The sequence below is a fragment of the Corvus brachyrhynchos genome, unplaced genomic scaffold, assembly GCF_000691975.1.
Source record: "Corvus brachyrhynchos isolate BGI_N302 unplaced genomic scaffold, ASM69197v1 scaffold56, whole genome shotgun sequence".
Taxonomy (NCBI): domain Eukaryota; kingdom Metazoa; phylum Chordata; class Aves; order Passeriformes; family Corvidae; genus Corvus; species Corvus brachyrhynchos.
Genome location: NW_008238664.1, coordinates 6,686,694 through 6,703,448, shown reverse-complemented (window position 1 = coordinate 6,703,448; position 16,755 = coordinate 6,686,694). Strand labels below are relative to the sequence as shown.

The 16,755-nt window shown below is 37.8% G+C and overlaps 1 protein-coding gene across 1 annotated transcript in view; it reads left to right on the top strand.

Moving 5' to 3' along the window:
* TTC26 (tetratricopeptide repeat domain 26) overlaps nucleotides 1-16,514 on the top strand; it is a 52,998-nt gene extending 36,484 nt beyond the window's left edge. Inside the window, exons 13-17 of the mRNA XM_008636495.2 lie at nucleotides 1,052-1,135; nucleotides 3,299-3,368; nucleotides 5,829-5,935; nucleotides 8,120-8,253; nucleotides 9,659-16,514. Coding sequence (XP_008634717.1) covers nucleotides 1,052-1,135; nucleotides 3,299-3,368; nucleotides 5,829-5,935; nucleotides 8,120-8,253; nucleotides 9,659-9,770 — 507 coding nt within the window. The 3' untranslated portion in view covers nucleotides 9,771-16,514. The remainder of the gene's footprint in view (nucleotides 1-1,051; nucleotides 1,136-3,298; nucleotides 3,369-5,828; nucleotides 5,936-8,119; nucleotides 8,254-9,658) is intronic.
* The last annotated feature ends 241 nt before the right edge of the window (nucleotides 16,515-16,755 follow it).

Here is a 16,755-nt window from a genome sequence, read left to right as displayed (position 1 = left end):
TCCCTACACCTTGCTGTTAGGCACCCCGGGAGGCTTTCCTGCAGTAATGGTATTGGATAAACCACCCTCCTTTTTTCCCATGCTCTTTCATAAGCATGATCCACAGGTCAGGAATCCTCAATCCCGTTTGTGCTTGCATCTGATATTGTGTTCTATCTTACCTCTGCCAGCTCTACTGGTCCAGCAGTGTGGGATGGTGCTGAATGTAGAACACAGCTGACTTTTGGTCATCTGAGTTATACTTCAGTCTGACTGTGATCAGGTCAACCCCAAATATCAACCTAACCTGTACCTAGAGTTACATTTCCTGCTTTGACCCATGTAGCTTTTCAGAAAAGATAACAGCTAGTTCAATCTGGTGTGTCCTAAACCAGATGTGTCATGTCTAGTGTTATGGGAGAGAAAAACTTAGTGTTGCACTTCAACTAGTGAGAAGGATACCGATAAGCAAGGCTTGCTTAAAGAAGTCCTGTTACCTGGTGTGCTGCCTGCTACAGCCCAGTACTGTGGCTCCACCTGCATCATGAGATCCATTTTGTCAGATTAGTATCCATCACATAACCAGATGCCCAGGATCTCTTGATAAACCTTGACAAGTCTTGGAAAAACAAACTGTTCTTCCCCTTAAAGACTCAAGGAAGTCAATTGCCTATTTACCCACCCTAGTGGTGAACTAAGTGCTTGGGAGGGGAAAGAGACCATGGCAGCACAGCATGTCTTCACATGCCCCAAGTGAAAATTATACCCACAAAAGCTGCCACTGCAATTTTGAGCTTGGAACATTTTCCAGATCTCTCATAGCTAATGTTGTGGAATGTTTCAGCGGTGCTTGTAGTCACAAATGTAGGATGGAAAATCTAGTCCATAATTTTTCTGCCCACTGTTTATAAATACCATATGTTCCTAATGTGGGATTTTCTTTTTCCTTCCCATTGTCTTTATATGGTCTGACTCAGACTGGGGTTGGGAGGGGGTGGTATTTTTAATGTTATTATATCATGGGAGGAGGTTTTTTTGTTGTATTTATTTGGGGGTTGTCCATATTTTTCAGAGTTACTTCTACAACAATGACACTTTTAACTTCAACTATGCCCAAGCCAAAGCTGCAATGGGCAATTTTAGTGAAGCTGAAGAGGTATGTATTTATTTTATTTGAAAAACAGCAATGGAAACTTTTCCCTCATATTCCCATTTCCTTCCTTTTCTTCACCCAGACCTTCATGTTGGTTGAAAATAAGCAGGTTCTGTGGAACATCTTCTTCCCCTTCTTAGAGGAACTGAAACTCTCAGTGAACACTATTCAGAAAAGATTATCTTGCTAATCTTGTAATGTGAGGTATACAGGGAGTCATGCTGCTTGTGGTGCATCACAAGAGTGCTTGCAGCTACCTCTAATTGATCAAAGAATGGCCTCTTAATCAGATTTTCTACGCTTTGTCTGGGATCCCAGGCACTCTTTTTGTTCAGACTGAGTAGGGCATGCTAACTAAAAGACCCTGAATACTTAAGAGCTTCTAGGTGTCCCTAGAAATTTGTGTTTAAAAAAAAAACCTCTTCCTCTGGGATATGTGGGCGGAAAAGAGGAAGTGCTCACTATCTTATTCAGCAGCATTCAGATGCAGCTGGAAGTGATTAACTTCTACACCCAGTACTTTTTATGTCTCTGTGCAGCAGAAACTTAATTACAACTAAAATATGCAAAAGCAAATAGCTATTATGAAGATGGAAGCAACATTTTCCACAAGACCAGAAAAGAAGACAAGCCACAAAGAAAATCCCACACCACATAGTCTAAAGTGGATCATATAGGTTTGGTTGGTTTGGGGTTTATGTTTTGTTTTGTTTTTCCAGTCTTTCCAACTTTTTAACTAACCAGGTTTGTCAATAACAGAGCTCCCCTGGTTTTACAACTCATCTCCCCCCGCATCCCAACCCTCCCATCCAGCACCCTTACCCCTTAATTTCTGTGACCCAAAATTGCATCTCTCTTTAAGAAAAACATCCAAGACTGAAGGAAAATGGATATATATTTCAATTCAACAAGCTTTCAATTCACTTAGCCTCATGAAAATCTGTCAAGACTATGCTAGCAGGCTATGCTGATTCCTGAAATTCCATAAAAATGATAATTCTGTAAGTAAGTTTTAGCAGCAACTAGGCAACAAAGAAACACAAAGCTGTAAACTGCTGTTAATCTACATTTTTCCTCTTATGTTTTTAGAAGTTGTTCTATAGAAACTTGTGTTATATAGGTGATGCATTTAAATACCAGAATTATGTCATTACATTGATTTATCTGGCCTCGTGTCTGATCTTGGGTTGTGATGACAATTCCATATAAAGATCAGCCATCCCCAGTGTCTCATAAACGTGTAAAACATCTACATACAGCACTTGCTAAGTTATTTTAAAGCATACCTCCCTGGACATAATAAAATAAAATGTATGATAAAGTGCTACTTACAGTGATAACACTGCTTTCTTTTTGTTTCTTCCCTATTACTCCTTCTTCTCCCCCCCCCCCCAAATTAGGGGATCAGCAATGTTTAAGCAGTACAAATGTCTGTAATTTGTGTAACTCACTGTTCCAGTACATACATCTATTCCTATAAAGGTATTTTGATTATTGCCAGTAGCATCCCATATAGTTACAAATATACTTGAGAGAGGCATAAATAGCTTTTTTTCTTTGAGCAAAGCCAGAGTACATTTTAAAATGTATAACTTCCCACACACAACCCTTTTTATGTAGAATGGAGCAAACCTGTATTTGTACAGTAAGGTACAAAAGATGAGTGCTTTGCCTCAGAACCTTACTGAAACTGAAATGGTTAGAAATGGCTTATTGCACACCTGGAATGATCTCTGACATGTATGGGAGGAAAGTCTCATCTGTATGAGAAACTTCTGGTGTTTCAAGAAGATGCTAATGTAATTGCTTGCATTGCTTTCTAAACAAACACATTCCAAATAGCTTTTCCCACAGGCCCAGTGTTCCTTTGTGCTGTTTGTGTTGCATGGCCGCCCACTGGCGCTTGTTCAGGGCAGGCCGCACCCTCTGCACAGCTTGGTGTTCTGAAGCTGCACAAGTCCCTTGACAAACAGGGCACTGTGTGAATCCTCCACCTACTCCACACAGAGGGATGCCCCTACACTGCAATTGCATACCCAAACTCTTCTCATGAACAGTTGTTTGTGTGACTTAAACCTTATCTGTGTGTTGAAATGAGGAACGTTTGCCTTCTGTTTGTTTAAAAGTACATGCATGTATAATCTTTTATTTTCCTTCTTCCTGCAGGTGTTCCTTTTGATCCAGAGCGAGAAGATAAAAAGTGATTTTGTTTACCTTAGCTGGCTGGCTCGCTGCTGTGAGTCACTTTACTCTCAACATTGCAGAATACAGATCTTCCTCTATTGCGTCAGTCTTGGCAATCCACTTTCCTAATTGAATTTAATGTTGTAGGTGGATTCAGGACTATGAAAGTGAAAAGCTGATTGCACTAGTTATAGTGTGGGTGGTTATTGCACCTTTCATACATCTGGCTTTTATAAGCAATTACTGCTTCAGTGCACTGCTTTACAGTATTGTCAATGCAGCTTTGTCCTGACCAGTGACCCTTTTTCTTCTCAATTGTCTACTCAATTGCTTGAGTGAAGACTTTCTGTTTTAAAAGACTGAGTTACAACTCTAAAATGTTCAGAGTAAAACACAAAATAGAAGCATTCATACTGGGTCAGGCTCAAGGGTCTGTCTGCCTCCAAGGTTAGCCAATGTCAGATGTCTAGGGAAGAGAAGAATCAGGCAAGCATACATGGTATTTTTCTTCCTACCATGTTACTCTACATGTTGTCCAAACTCCTGTGTCTGAGGGATATCCTTTATAATCTCCAGCATGTTTTTTTCTTCTGAAAACTCTTAGAAGAGTTCTTTCCTTGAATTTCCTTGAAGCCAGGAAACTTTTGCTGTGTTTAGTGCTCTCTAGCAAATCTTATTTACTTTTTCTGAACCAGTTTTTAAAACACTGCAGAGTACACCTCAGTACAGAGACAGCTGCAGTGCCACATACAAAATAGTATAGAAGTGGGCTTTTCTAAGGACTCAAGTCTGAGACTCCCCAGGCTAATTCGTTTTCCTTACAGTGCCTTTATGCAAAGTGTTTTCTTATCAAACCATTTTCAGCAGTTATACCTGGAATGCAAATATGTATGCTTTGGGATGTTATGCCATATTGCAGATACAGTAAACATCTCCTAACATGGTCTTTCCAGACAGGCACATCACACATAGGGATGCCTATCTATGACTCTGGTTTAGGATGTGTCAGTTTATTTCCTTTTTCTTTAAGCTGCAGTACCTGATTCTGTTTGAGTGGTTTAGATATGAATGTTTTATTTGAATTTTTTATGGGAATGATGAATATAGTTATCTTTTTGTGTCAAGTATGCAAATTACTAACAGATCACATTATGATACATTAATGTCAGAGTACAATTAGGGATTGAGTCATAAACAATTCAATGCTGAAATATTTCCGAGGGGAAAAAAGTACCAGAGGTGCATCTTTTTCTGCATGACAGAATGTAATTTTTTGTTTAGTATTATAGTTCTATTTCTACCAAATTCTTCTTGAAGAGAAGGTAAAAAACCATTGGATTAGCACAGAACTGCATTGCTCTAGGTAGATAGATTGGTGTTGGAAATTGAGAACTGGCTGTTTACCACTGTGTATGGTATCTCAAGCTGATGAGAGATAAATCCAATTTGATGTCTTGCTGCCTCCTAAATGAGAAGTGTCTATAAATTCTGTGATTTGGTGTTACATGTTTATTGTTGATTACCACCCATTCTACCTGCAATATAAGTATAGACACAGTGGGCACAAATATAACAAGCTAAACAGTCCCTCTTTTGAAAAAGACTCATCCATGTGTGAATAGCCAGGTACTCTCTGAACAGCTGTTAAGACTTGAAAAAGAAAGGAAAACTTAATTTAATTTTCTTCTCTCCCACTGTTTGAATGAGCCTGGAATTACAAATACCAGCCTCAGATTCAAGAGAATGGCTTCTTATCGCCAGGAAATAGAACCTTTGTGTTTAAACACCCTAGCAGAATTTCTACTCATCGAGATGGAAGATTCAGATTCATTTATTTCTAATTGTGTGTAGCAATGATGTTTAAAGACCAATGGTTAACCAGATGGTTAAAGACCAATGAAAAATTCTAGTCATATATGCAAATTTAAAACCAGCACAGGATCTCAGGAATTTAGAAACATTTTTTCTACTAAATGTGTAATGATAAGTTTTGTTATGATTGGAGGGGCTTCAACCTCTGCCCTCTCCTTTTGATTTGTTATGAATCATAGGAATTGAGTGTTTAGACTGACATGGGCACCAAGTATTAAAGACCTAAGTTTGGTGCCAATTAAGTTTTTTTGTGTGTAAGAACACACAGTCCTAAATCTTACCATCTAAATGGATTGCCATAGTTAATTGTCCTGCATAAAAAGCTCCTCTGATGCTTTCCATTCTGTTCCTTAATCACATCTGAAATCATGAGAGTTGCTCTTATTGCTTATCTGTGAAATATAAATTAAGATGTAAACACCATAATTATTCCTTTTGACATTGGTATTCTCTGCTGAATTGGCTGTTACCACTAGTAAGACAGAAGATAAGGAGAAGTTTCCCTTCCCAGCCTCATGCTCATGGCTGAGGCATGCATTTACATTAAACAAAGAAATACAGGAATATCTGTTCCACCTGCCACTGAATATTGTGTGTGGCATACTCTTTTCACAATTCCAGCTTTTTCTTGTTATTGCAGATATTATGAATAAGAAACCACAGCTGGCCTGGAAGCTCTATCTGAAGATGGAGACCTCAGGGGACTCCTTTAACCTTTTGCAGCTCATTGCAAATGATTGTTACAAAGTGAGTTTTCTCTTTAGAGCTTGGTGTATGACTTGTTAATTCAGTGATTGTACCAACAGTCATTTTTTGGATACTTTGGATACTTTTATCATTGTCATGACTAGTGAACTTCTTTTATAACAGCAGGATGTCTAATAATATGAATGAGTTGGCAAGGATTAGTCAGTATTTTAACCTACAGGCCTTTTTGGTAGAGAACCCATCGATTAAAACATTGGTAAATTACTGCATGCTTGAGCTATCAAGAATGATAACAGTTTCTTCTCCTACTAGGGATTCATTATGGGTAGAAATGACAAAAAACTTGTAAGGAAAAAAATCTAGCATAGATTCAGCAAGATGCCTCGTGCCGCTATTTTTTTTTTAAGTCGGGACAGTATTATGTTTTCCTTAAAGCTTGTAATGGGAATGGGAGATACTCCTTGTGATCTCAAAAGCATTATTCTAAAACTGAAAGAATTATCTCTTGTACATCTTTCAAGTACTCAGTTACCATCTCACCCTAAAAGTCTAGTTGCTCAAGCAAGTGGCTATGCCTCTGGTGTTTCCCATAGGTGCAATTTGTGAAAGCAACTTGACAATCAGACCTCATGTAAAATCTCTCTCTAGATCGTTTAAAATCTCACTTAAATCAGTTGATTGCGTTGTCTAAATTCTTCTCAAAACCTTCTTGTCCTGATGAGGAGAAGCAGCTCCACATTTTGGATTTATCTAGAGCTCTTAAAAACTGGATTTATAGAACTGAATTTTGCAGCCTAATTATGTGTCTACATATGGCCATAAATGACTGCTCCAAAATTGTTACTTTAGTATTATAATTTGTCTTTCTACACTAGCAGCTGTTTGTACCTCTTGCACGAAATGGCAAGGTCCATGTTGTTTGATTTTATGTAGCATTCTTCAATTGTTTCTGAAACATTACATTATATTGGAGGTCCACAGACAGCACCAGAGATGTAGCTTAAGAAAGCAGTTGCATTAGGCTTTGCTCGACAAAAAACACAATGAGCATGGATGGAACAAGGTCAACAGTGTCCTGAGACTTGGTGTAGCTGGATGCCTCGTTGCTGTGCTGATACAAGTTGTTCAGTGAGGAAGCTGGCATGCAGGATTTCATCCTAATTTCTTGATCCTTTTTATGCAGTTGCCCATCTTGTCCATATGGGGAGCAGCACATGACTTGGGGTGAAGCATTTCCTACTTTTATGTCAGATAGAAGAATATTAAACCTGTACCTGCTTAATGGAACTAGATCAGATACTAATTTGGATAGATCAGTGTTCAAATTTTTCCTTTTAGCTGACACATCTGATACTGTTCTTACTCACTATCCTTATTCCCATCCATTTAAGTGTTTGTTAGTCACCAGTGGTTAAAATCAACATTTATGTGAAAAAAAGAGAATTATTACTCATCCTGTAGTACCAGTGTTTCTCTGACTAAAGTTTCCAAATGTAGCTCCCACAGGCTGCACTTTTTTCTCTGCAGGCTTCCAGCTACCAAAGGATGGGAGGTTGTGCTCAGTCTACCTTCTGTCCTCTCTCGTGGGAAGATGCTAGTTACAAACAACATTGTCATTCAGGCTTGCTCAAGTGGAGAACACTCATACAGCCCACATGAGATATACTGACTTCAAAAGCCACAGTTAATCTGGTCACTCCTTTTGCATTGACTGTTGCCAAGCAACTTGCTTCTGGTTCCCGATTACAAGTAGAGAACCTAAGGCAGAAAAGATAGGGTACACACTGGATTTTCCTATGCTAAGGAAAATTTTGGGTTATAGAGTCACTGAATCTTCTTTTGTACTGTACTGTACTGTAACAGTGAAGGAAAAAAAAAAAGTTGAACCCATTACATAAACAAATATGTGACCATGTCTGCATGAGGAAATGTGGTTTCATTTTCAAACGTCTGGACTAGTTTGAGGTTGATACTCTGTCAAGGGCTTTGGTATAGTTGGTACGACACTAGATAAGGGCAACTCAAAAAAAAGGTGTTATAATACCACCTGTTTCCCCATTTCCCCAACTGAAATGTCCCTGTTCTGTGTCACTTGCTGCCTGCAGAAAAACAGGAAAATGCACATTGCTTCTACAACCTGCTGCTGATTTCAGAAAACTGAGCTCAGTGTTTTTAATCCCCTTCTGAAAGGTGGTCAGGAATAATGTTTCACTTCCTGTGCAGATGCGTCAGTTTTACTATTCGGCCAAAGCGTTTGATATTCTGGAGAGACTGGACAATAATCCTGAATACTGGGAAGGCAAGAGAGGTGCCTGTGTGGGTGTATTTCAAATGATCCTAGCTGGCCGAGAAGCAAAGTGAGTATTCTGTGTTGTATCTGAATTTATTCTGCTCTTTTCCTATTTTCAGCTAGCTGTAAGCCAGAATCATAATCTCAGCTTTAGGACTACATATCATCTTCCATTTTTTTATTGACCTTTCAGAGAATAGACACTCTGTCCAGAGGCTCCATATGCAGTCTTCAACTTGAAGTGTATCTTCCACACCAACAGTTATAGAATATATGGTGGAGAATAACTTACCAGCAAGTGCTATGGACTATAAAATACCAAAATACATTAGTCATCATACTAGGAAAAGCTAGGTTATAAATGTAGTAGTATGTTCATGAACTGGGGGAAAACAACCTCGTTTCATGTGGATGGTGTAAGAGTGGAAAATTATCACATGACATTTTAAGGTGCATAGAACAGAACTAAGAAAACATTTACTCAACACTGTAGAGAGGACATGATTTCTCTAAACAGTGAGTAGACGAGACTGTGTTTTCATTAAAATTTGCTTTCTGAAGACACTGACCATCTCAGACAAATACACTTACTTGGTGAAAGCTTAAAGGAAATCATCTGTGTTACTGATAGTTTTGTTTTTGGCCCATTTCACTGGATGGGGGAATGAGAGAGAGTAGTGAAGCTGTATTTAAGAACTGCTCCCTTGGGAATATTCTGCTGTGATGCCAGATGGCCGTTGTCCTCTGGCCAAAGTTGCTGTTTCCTACATGACTGGTAGGTGTGTATCTTGGCTTTTACACCTTCCTTCTATTCACTTCTCTGCTGGAATAATCTCATTAACTACTATAACTTTCAAGTGTCCTTTTAGCAGTCACTGCGGCAGATGCAGAAAAATACACATAGCTTGCCTGTTTTTCAAAATGTACAATTAAGCTCTTACTGTAAACTAGCTGGCAAACAGTGGCAGGATTTATATAGGTTTAATAATAATAGGTTTATCCCATTAGGAATGTTGATTTCCATGTTATTTGTGTTTATGTGTATTGTATTTGTGTATTGTGTTATGTGTAACATGCTTTGGCAGCATTAAGCTAGATGTTGCCATACTAAAGACTAGCAAATAACATTAAAGATTTTTTTTTAAGTTTTGGTTGCTCTGGGGAATTATTTTGCAAGAGTGAGGTTATATATATAAATACACACATATGCATACACAAAACTAATTACATTTTGCTGGTTTGGGGTTTTTTTAACTTATAATTTCTTTACAGCTGTACACAAGACATTTTCATTGGCTGCTTTTTTGTCTCTGGGATTGCATCTAGTGTGCATTTTAACCAGTTCCGGCACTGCAGATGAATGGACCTCTCTGTCTCAGAGGACCATGTTTTGTGAAATAGTTTGATGTGAGCACTTTTTGGTATCAATTTGGTCTAACCCTCACTTAAATCTTTGCTTTTCACCTTTGTAGAGATACTCTACGGGAAGTGCTGGACCTTCTGAAGAGCACTGGTAATTCTCAAGTAGAATACATTGTTCGCATCATGAAAAAGTGGGCCAAGGAGAACAGAGTCCCTGTTTAAGTCAGTGTCACAAAATGAACCAGGTCAGTTGCTACTGTATGTCTGGCTGCAAGACAAGGGTCTTGGTTTCTCCTATGCCTTCTGGGTATCTCCTTCCTTGCAGGACTTTAGACATTCAAGCAGGTTGACCCAGCTGAGGAAGAGTGTCTTGCAGTGAGATTCAAAACATTCAGCAAGTTGGTGGGTTTTGGTTTTTTAGTTAAAACTTTATTGGTGCTTTTTCTGTTGCACTACTCTGTTCCTCAAAGTTTCATTTTTTCAATAGTAATTTCAACTGTCCACAAAATCAAAGTGCTCCTCAAATGTTCCCCAGATTCCTCCACAAGAGTTACTGAACTGCATGGTGGGGGTTTTTTTCCAGCAAGCCTTCTGGCCTCTGCAGAAGAATCATTTGTTATGTGACTGAGACAAGCCTACTTCAGCAAGTGATGAAATGTGGCAAATAGAGATGGTGACAGTGATACTGCTAGGCACTATGGTACCAGATAATACAAAATATGTAACATAAAATCATGTAGTCATAAAATGGCTTGGGTTGGAAGGGACTTTAAAGATCATCTAGTTCCAATCTGCCATGGGCAGGTACACTCAGATCTGCTCAGGTTGCTCAGAGCTTCATCCAACCTGGCCTTAAACACTTCAAGGGATGGGCCATCCACAGCTGCTCTGGATAACTTGTTCCAGTGCCTCACCACTCTCATAGTAAAGAATTTCTTCCTGATACCTAAGCTAAACCTACTCTCAATCTGAAACCATTCCCTCTTGTCCTTGTGAAAAGTCTCTCCATTAGGACTTCTATAGATTACCTGTCTAGGGTAAAATACAAACCATATTCTGAGGAGTATCCTTTTCTGGATGAATTTCGATTACCAATACCTTAATTTGGGTGGGGTTTTTTTTGTCTGTAAGGATCGTTTTCTCTCTTATCATCTTTTTCAGAGCATGGAGACTGTGTTTTTCAATCTCGCTTTGAAATTTAACACTCAAAAAAAAATTTATTCATGTTAATATAGTTCACATGAGAAATCTATTTAGTTTAGCAATCTGATGGATAAAAAGATCTTTTGAATAATTTTCTTCAGCATTTACCACTGTCATGAGCAATATATTCATTATACTTTTGGATTTATTATACTCTCCTGTTTTTTTAAGGAGAACAGTTCAGGGAATACATGATTCTAAGAGAAGGCAACAGTCGTGACATAAAAATGTGTTGCACATTTGTAGTAAAAAACATCTGTATATTATTTGTAACAGGAAACTTTATATTTTATAGATTTGTAAAATACTTAAGGAGTATTTTTTTATCTTTTGAGGGGAATTCAGAACACCATCTTCTCTACTGTCTGCACACTGATTAAAGCTCTTATTTGAATCTACAGTTGAATGTCTCATTGGTCTGTGTTGTTTCATACTGCAGAAGTTGAAGTAGTGTATTCATTTTGCTGTGGAAGAGGGCAGGTTTGTGGCTGGTTAAGTGCATGTTCATTAATCAGTCAAAGGCAAGCCAGTGGCCTTGGTCCTGATCTTATGGTAGGTTGCTGAAACTAAGGCAGCTGGGTGTATATCAAACATGCACACCTTTCTGCCATATAATGTGTCTGGTTTTACTGCTTTAAGAAAAAATGTGGGTATCATCATTCAGATGTCTACAAGTACATTGATAGTTGTGGTTACTTGCATTTATATCTAGAAACTGATCCATCACACTAGCAACAATGAGCCTTTCAGCAGGGGCAATGTTACACTCATTCAAAAGAGGTGTGAAAGGAGCAGTATTTTCACTGAAAGCAGCTACAAAACACTTTTCACTTGTAAATGGCATTTTTCTTTTCCATCTCAGTTTAACTCACTTGGAAACAGATTGGGAATACAATTATGAATCTTGGTACAAAGCTTCAAAAAATCATGTTGGTGGCTTTGTAGCAGATGTTAAATGCATCTAATTACTCCCTTTATTGAAGATTAACCTGCAGGACAGCTGCAGAGAATCCAAATCCATTACAGACCATTTTACCTGTTGGTTGAATCTTCTGAAATAAGTGTGATTACTGCAGCATAAGAACTTGAGGGCCAATTTTAAATTCTCGTCTGTGACCAGTGAAGAAGTTTTTTAAAACCTCACCTTTATTTACTGTAGCCATAATGTCATAATGATACGCTAAATAACATGGGGTTTAGCACAGTGCATTTTATTGACTGGTAATAAAGCTTTTATCATTTGAGATATAACAGGGGACTGCGGGGCTTTGCCTTGAGCAGTGATGAAATAAGGTATTTTACATACTGTCTTAGCATTTAGGTCTTGGTAATAGAACTGATATGTAGGTACTATTAAAATGCAGAACAAGAAAAGTACTGAAATACTGGTGTTTATTTTATCTTAGAAATACATCTAGAATGTATGTTCCATTGTTTAATCTGAGGTCATATTCAAAGAATAGAGATGAGAAGTTGCCTTAGCTGATACAGAAATGAAAGGTAGTAAAGAACAGATAAAATTTTATCCCTGTCCATTTCCATATTTCCCTAAACTGTGGAAATTTAAAGAGTCAGGGTACTCTAAATAGGATGTTTAGGAGTGAAGGTAGGTGTGGAGGAAAACAAGAAAAGTGACCTATTAGAACAAGCAGTCAGTGAAGAATGCATGTGCAGAGTCAGGGAAGTGGGTAAATGTATTGAGTCAGGAGCAAGTGAGTATACAATTGAAACAGTGGCATTTCGGATAATGTAGTAAAAGGAAGACTACGGCAGAAAGCAATTGCTGCATCATTATAATTTCAAGGAAGAGTATGGAAATTACAGTTAATTCTTATACTCTGAATAAGCATCTGATTCTGGAAAAATAAGCTACAGAGAATGCACAGAAGGCATTGTGCCAGCAATCATAGCATTAATAGTGACTAGCAGAGAAAGGCAAGCCCCAAACAGTGTGTAACTGCTTTTAATTGGGTGCTGACCCATTCCTGATGGATAAGAAAGTCAGCCTTGAATTAAACTTGTTAATACCTGAACAACAGCTTGACAGTAACATCTAAGTGAATTAAACTGGAGGTAGCAAGTTCACCGTGAAAGAAAAGTCATGTCACATTCCAGCTCTGGACTGTAGCAGGCCTTTAGGTTTATGTGGTTCCCTCAGCTTGAAGGTGGTGCATTGATTGTCATAAGAGAGCTGTCTAAGCGTGAATGAGGAACTTGGCTATTAGGTACTCAGACACAAACAATTACCTATATGGCTGTTGCTACATGTAGCTTCACTATATGGGAGCTACACATACATTGAAGAAAACATCTAGATTTTGCCCACTGGTTTACTCTTTTACCATTTTTCCTCTGTATTATCTCCAGAAGTAACTTCCACTCACTTTTTTTGAAGTTTCATTTCCAGATTTCCCTCTTCCCTTTCAATCTATTCATTGCATGAAAGTGTTACCAGTAACCTTAAAATCAAGTCATTAATCAACTGCTAGACAACCTGGCCTGACATTATATAGAGCAAGATGGTAGATTTCACCAGTGTTGAATCCAGTAGCTAACTTGACTTACCATAAAACATTTGCCAGAAAAACTTAAGAGTCCTAATTTGAAGACTGGATAATGAAAAATCCATAGTTTTATTTTGCAATTTATTCAAATGGTTAAATCACATTTGCTCTTTTAGAAATTTTATCTTAATTCTAAATTTAACTTGTTTAGCCTCTTCTAAAATTAATTCTTCCCGTGTTCATCATTGCTGTTAGCCACTAAAGCCTGGCATTCTTTGGTTTGGTTTGGTTTTTTGGTGGTTTTCTTTGGGTGCTTTGGGGTTTTTTTTCATGTTTAGGTATGCATAAAGTGCAGCAAGTCAATTCCTGTTTGTATGAAAGACAGCTTCCCTTGTAAAGGTGTTTTGCAGACTGGAAAACTGGCAGTTAGTTTGTCAACAGATTTTTTTTGAAAACGTGGCTGTTTAGCACTGGGCATAATTTATCACTGTATATAACATTGAAACATGCTTCTCCATAGTGCTGTTTGCTGTTCTCCTTCATGGGTACTCAAAGACTACATTCACCCTTTTTGCCATATTATCACAGGGGAACCTTGCATTAAACTGGTTCTTGACTGTGACATGACATCTAGGGTTTTTCCAGAACTGGTATTTTCCAGAATACATTCTATCCTTTGGAAGAGACGGTCTACCTTTTGTTCTACAAAAATACATTTGGTTCAGATTGGCTTCGTTTTCCAGCTTATGCAGATAACTCTGCATTACTATCTTACCCCACTAATTACTAGTCTGTTTCTCTGTAGCTATTAGTGCTGTTTTGCAGCTGTATCTGGGTCAAAAGGAGTCTTTTGGATCCTCCATACTTCCAGGATCCCCAAAACATTGTTATTGGTGACTGATGGCTGCTTTTCATCATTTGTCATTCTCAACTTATTTAACATTAGTTACTCTATTATGCTATTCTTCAAATTAGGTATATGACATCAGTAGGAACTGCAGTATTGTTATATTCAGCTAAACTTGTAAAAGATCCATGTCATAGGAGATACTTCATTCTTTATTAGATGAGCCTATTAGCATCCCAGAGAGACTGATAGAGTCCAGTTGCTCAAGTCCTTTTGCAGAATTTGAAACAACTCTGGTTTTGGCCCTGTAATCACATTTAGCCACACACTGAAAGGTTACCTTTGACTTTGTAGAGTTTAAACTTTCATTTGGAACAAAAAAAGCAGGCATTTCACATCTCTGGGCAAGGGACAGCTCCTAAATTCCTTATAGGTCTTGCTTAATTGATGAATTACACTAGCATCTATTTAAAGATTTAAAAATAAAAGTAATGTCTATATTTAGTAAGAGCTGCAACTTTTGAGAAGACACGGTGTATTCTTCAAATAAAAAGAAGAATTTCTGTTTCAATTCATGCTTAGACATAGAATTGTGCTTAGTTGCTCCACATTGTATTATTCTTAGTAATTCTTCAGGAGATTTTAAAATAATCCAGTAAAATAAATAATGGTCTTTAATATGTTTTTTACATTACATCTTCAAGACCCTGGGTCTCCAGTTATTTGAACAGGAAATATGCTGTCTGAGAGTTCGATTCTCAGATACAGCCGAATCGAACTAAAAAGTGGGATACTATGTATGCTGTTGTGTCTGAATTGCACTTCCATGAACCTAGGAATTGCACTGAGTTTTTTGCAGTCCTTAAAGCACACTTTAAGCTGGTCCTTAACTGGAGATGATTGATGAGCCTTAGACTCCACCATCTGCTCCTTGATCACTGTAAGCAACTTCCGTGTGGTCAGTTCCGTGAAAAAACACACAGCAGTGCAGAATTATATAAGGTAACATTTTAAGATTACATGTAATAATGTTGACATTGTTTACATCATGTAAAAAAGAACCATGCTCAGATTCCACCAGCTGCATTGCTCATTGTAACAGCTACAATTTTCTTTGATGATTTTGTCCTTCTTAAGCATGATGGGATCATTATGCCTGTCTACTCTAAAGCTACTCAAAGTCTTTTTCTTGCCTTACATTAATGGGTGAGGTCATTACATGGGGAGCCACTACATGACAAAACTCAATATCCTACTTTGCAGAACTGGTAAATTAACTCATATCACATGATGTCATTGTATCTCATGAATCCGTGAGTGAAAGCTGTCTCTAAGAAAATGTTACAAAAATTAAATTACAAAACCTGATAAACCAAGTCATAAACTGCCTGGTATATTCCCATACCGGTGATTATCCTAGTGTTTTCATTCTACCAATTCAGTCTTACTTTTGTCTGACTTATTCATGATGCCACATGTGCTGAACTTAGTCATTACTGAACAAACTGAGAAGCTGTCTATATAAAATTATGGTGGTTTTCCCCAGCATTTAAAGGCAGAAGAGCTATTTTCTGGTCACAACAAAGTAATTTCTGAGGCAGGCTTTACAAGACTCCCCACTCAGTTTAGCCAGTTATTCTCAAGCAGGTTTCATCACTGTGTCCACTTTTCATTCTGCACGTTCTCGTTCCCTACAGAGTATTTTCCCTTCCCATCTACCCATTAATGTGATGGGCCTTACAGGACTACCAGACTACTGGTAAAGTACTGCTGTTTTCCACTTTTCCCTTCCTCACCTCTGAGCATGACTTGTCTTGCTCCACTTCACAGGCATTCAAGGCAAGATATTTTCAGATTTGTAAAATGCTAAGTACTGTGGAAGACTAGAAATCAGCATGACACTAAGAATAACTCAGTCTCTTAAAACAGTGAGGGAGTGTTCAGATAAGAGTAGACTGTACTATTACTTACCAATGTCAGGGGTAATTCTTTTAAGGTCAGAAAAATGACATTTGAAATAGAACTTATACAGAAAATGTAGCTTGTTTTCACAAGCATTTCTGGTATGTAGTGTCTTCTCTATTCTTAAATTTGTCATTTCTATTGCTCCTATTCTACACTTGCTTTAATATGCTCAGAAACTTCACACTTCATATGTCTTCTCAAAATACAACTTGAGGTGGAAAGAAAATAGTTTTATAAAATTTCATTTGTCTATTTAAATTATTCATGTATGGAAAATCAGTTTTCATATGTAATTTTTCAGATGCTATTTTTAATGCTGTGGCAAATCAAAAGCAGCTTTGTGTTGAATCTGCAAGTTCAGTATGTAGTTAATTCTCGGTGATAAATATGTGCTTTGCTTTTTTGAAGGCAATTTGGCTTGGAAATAAAATCATGGAAGTATGAAAATGCTGAACTGCACATGCAAAGTATTCTTCTGACTATTCTGATCGTAAGCTTGTATGAATGTTAAAAATGTGGTAATTTCTTTATGCGATCACCCTCAGCTGTCTGTGATAACGTGACTTACCTAGGTGTGGAACTTATATAAGTAGAAGCAGTTTCCAAAGTGCTGAGAGGCATTAAAACACCTGGTTAGGAAATTAGAGTTTTGGTAAAATCAGTCTGAAAGTGAAAGGAGGAACAAAAA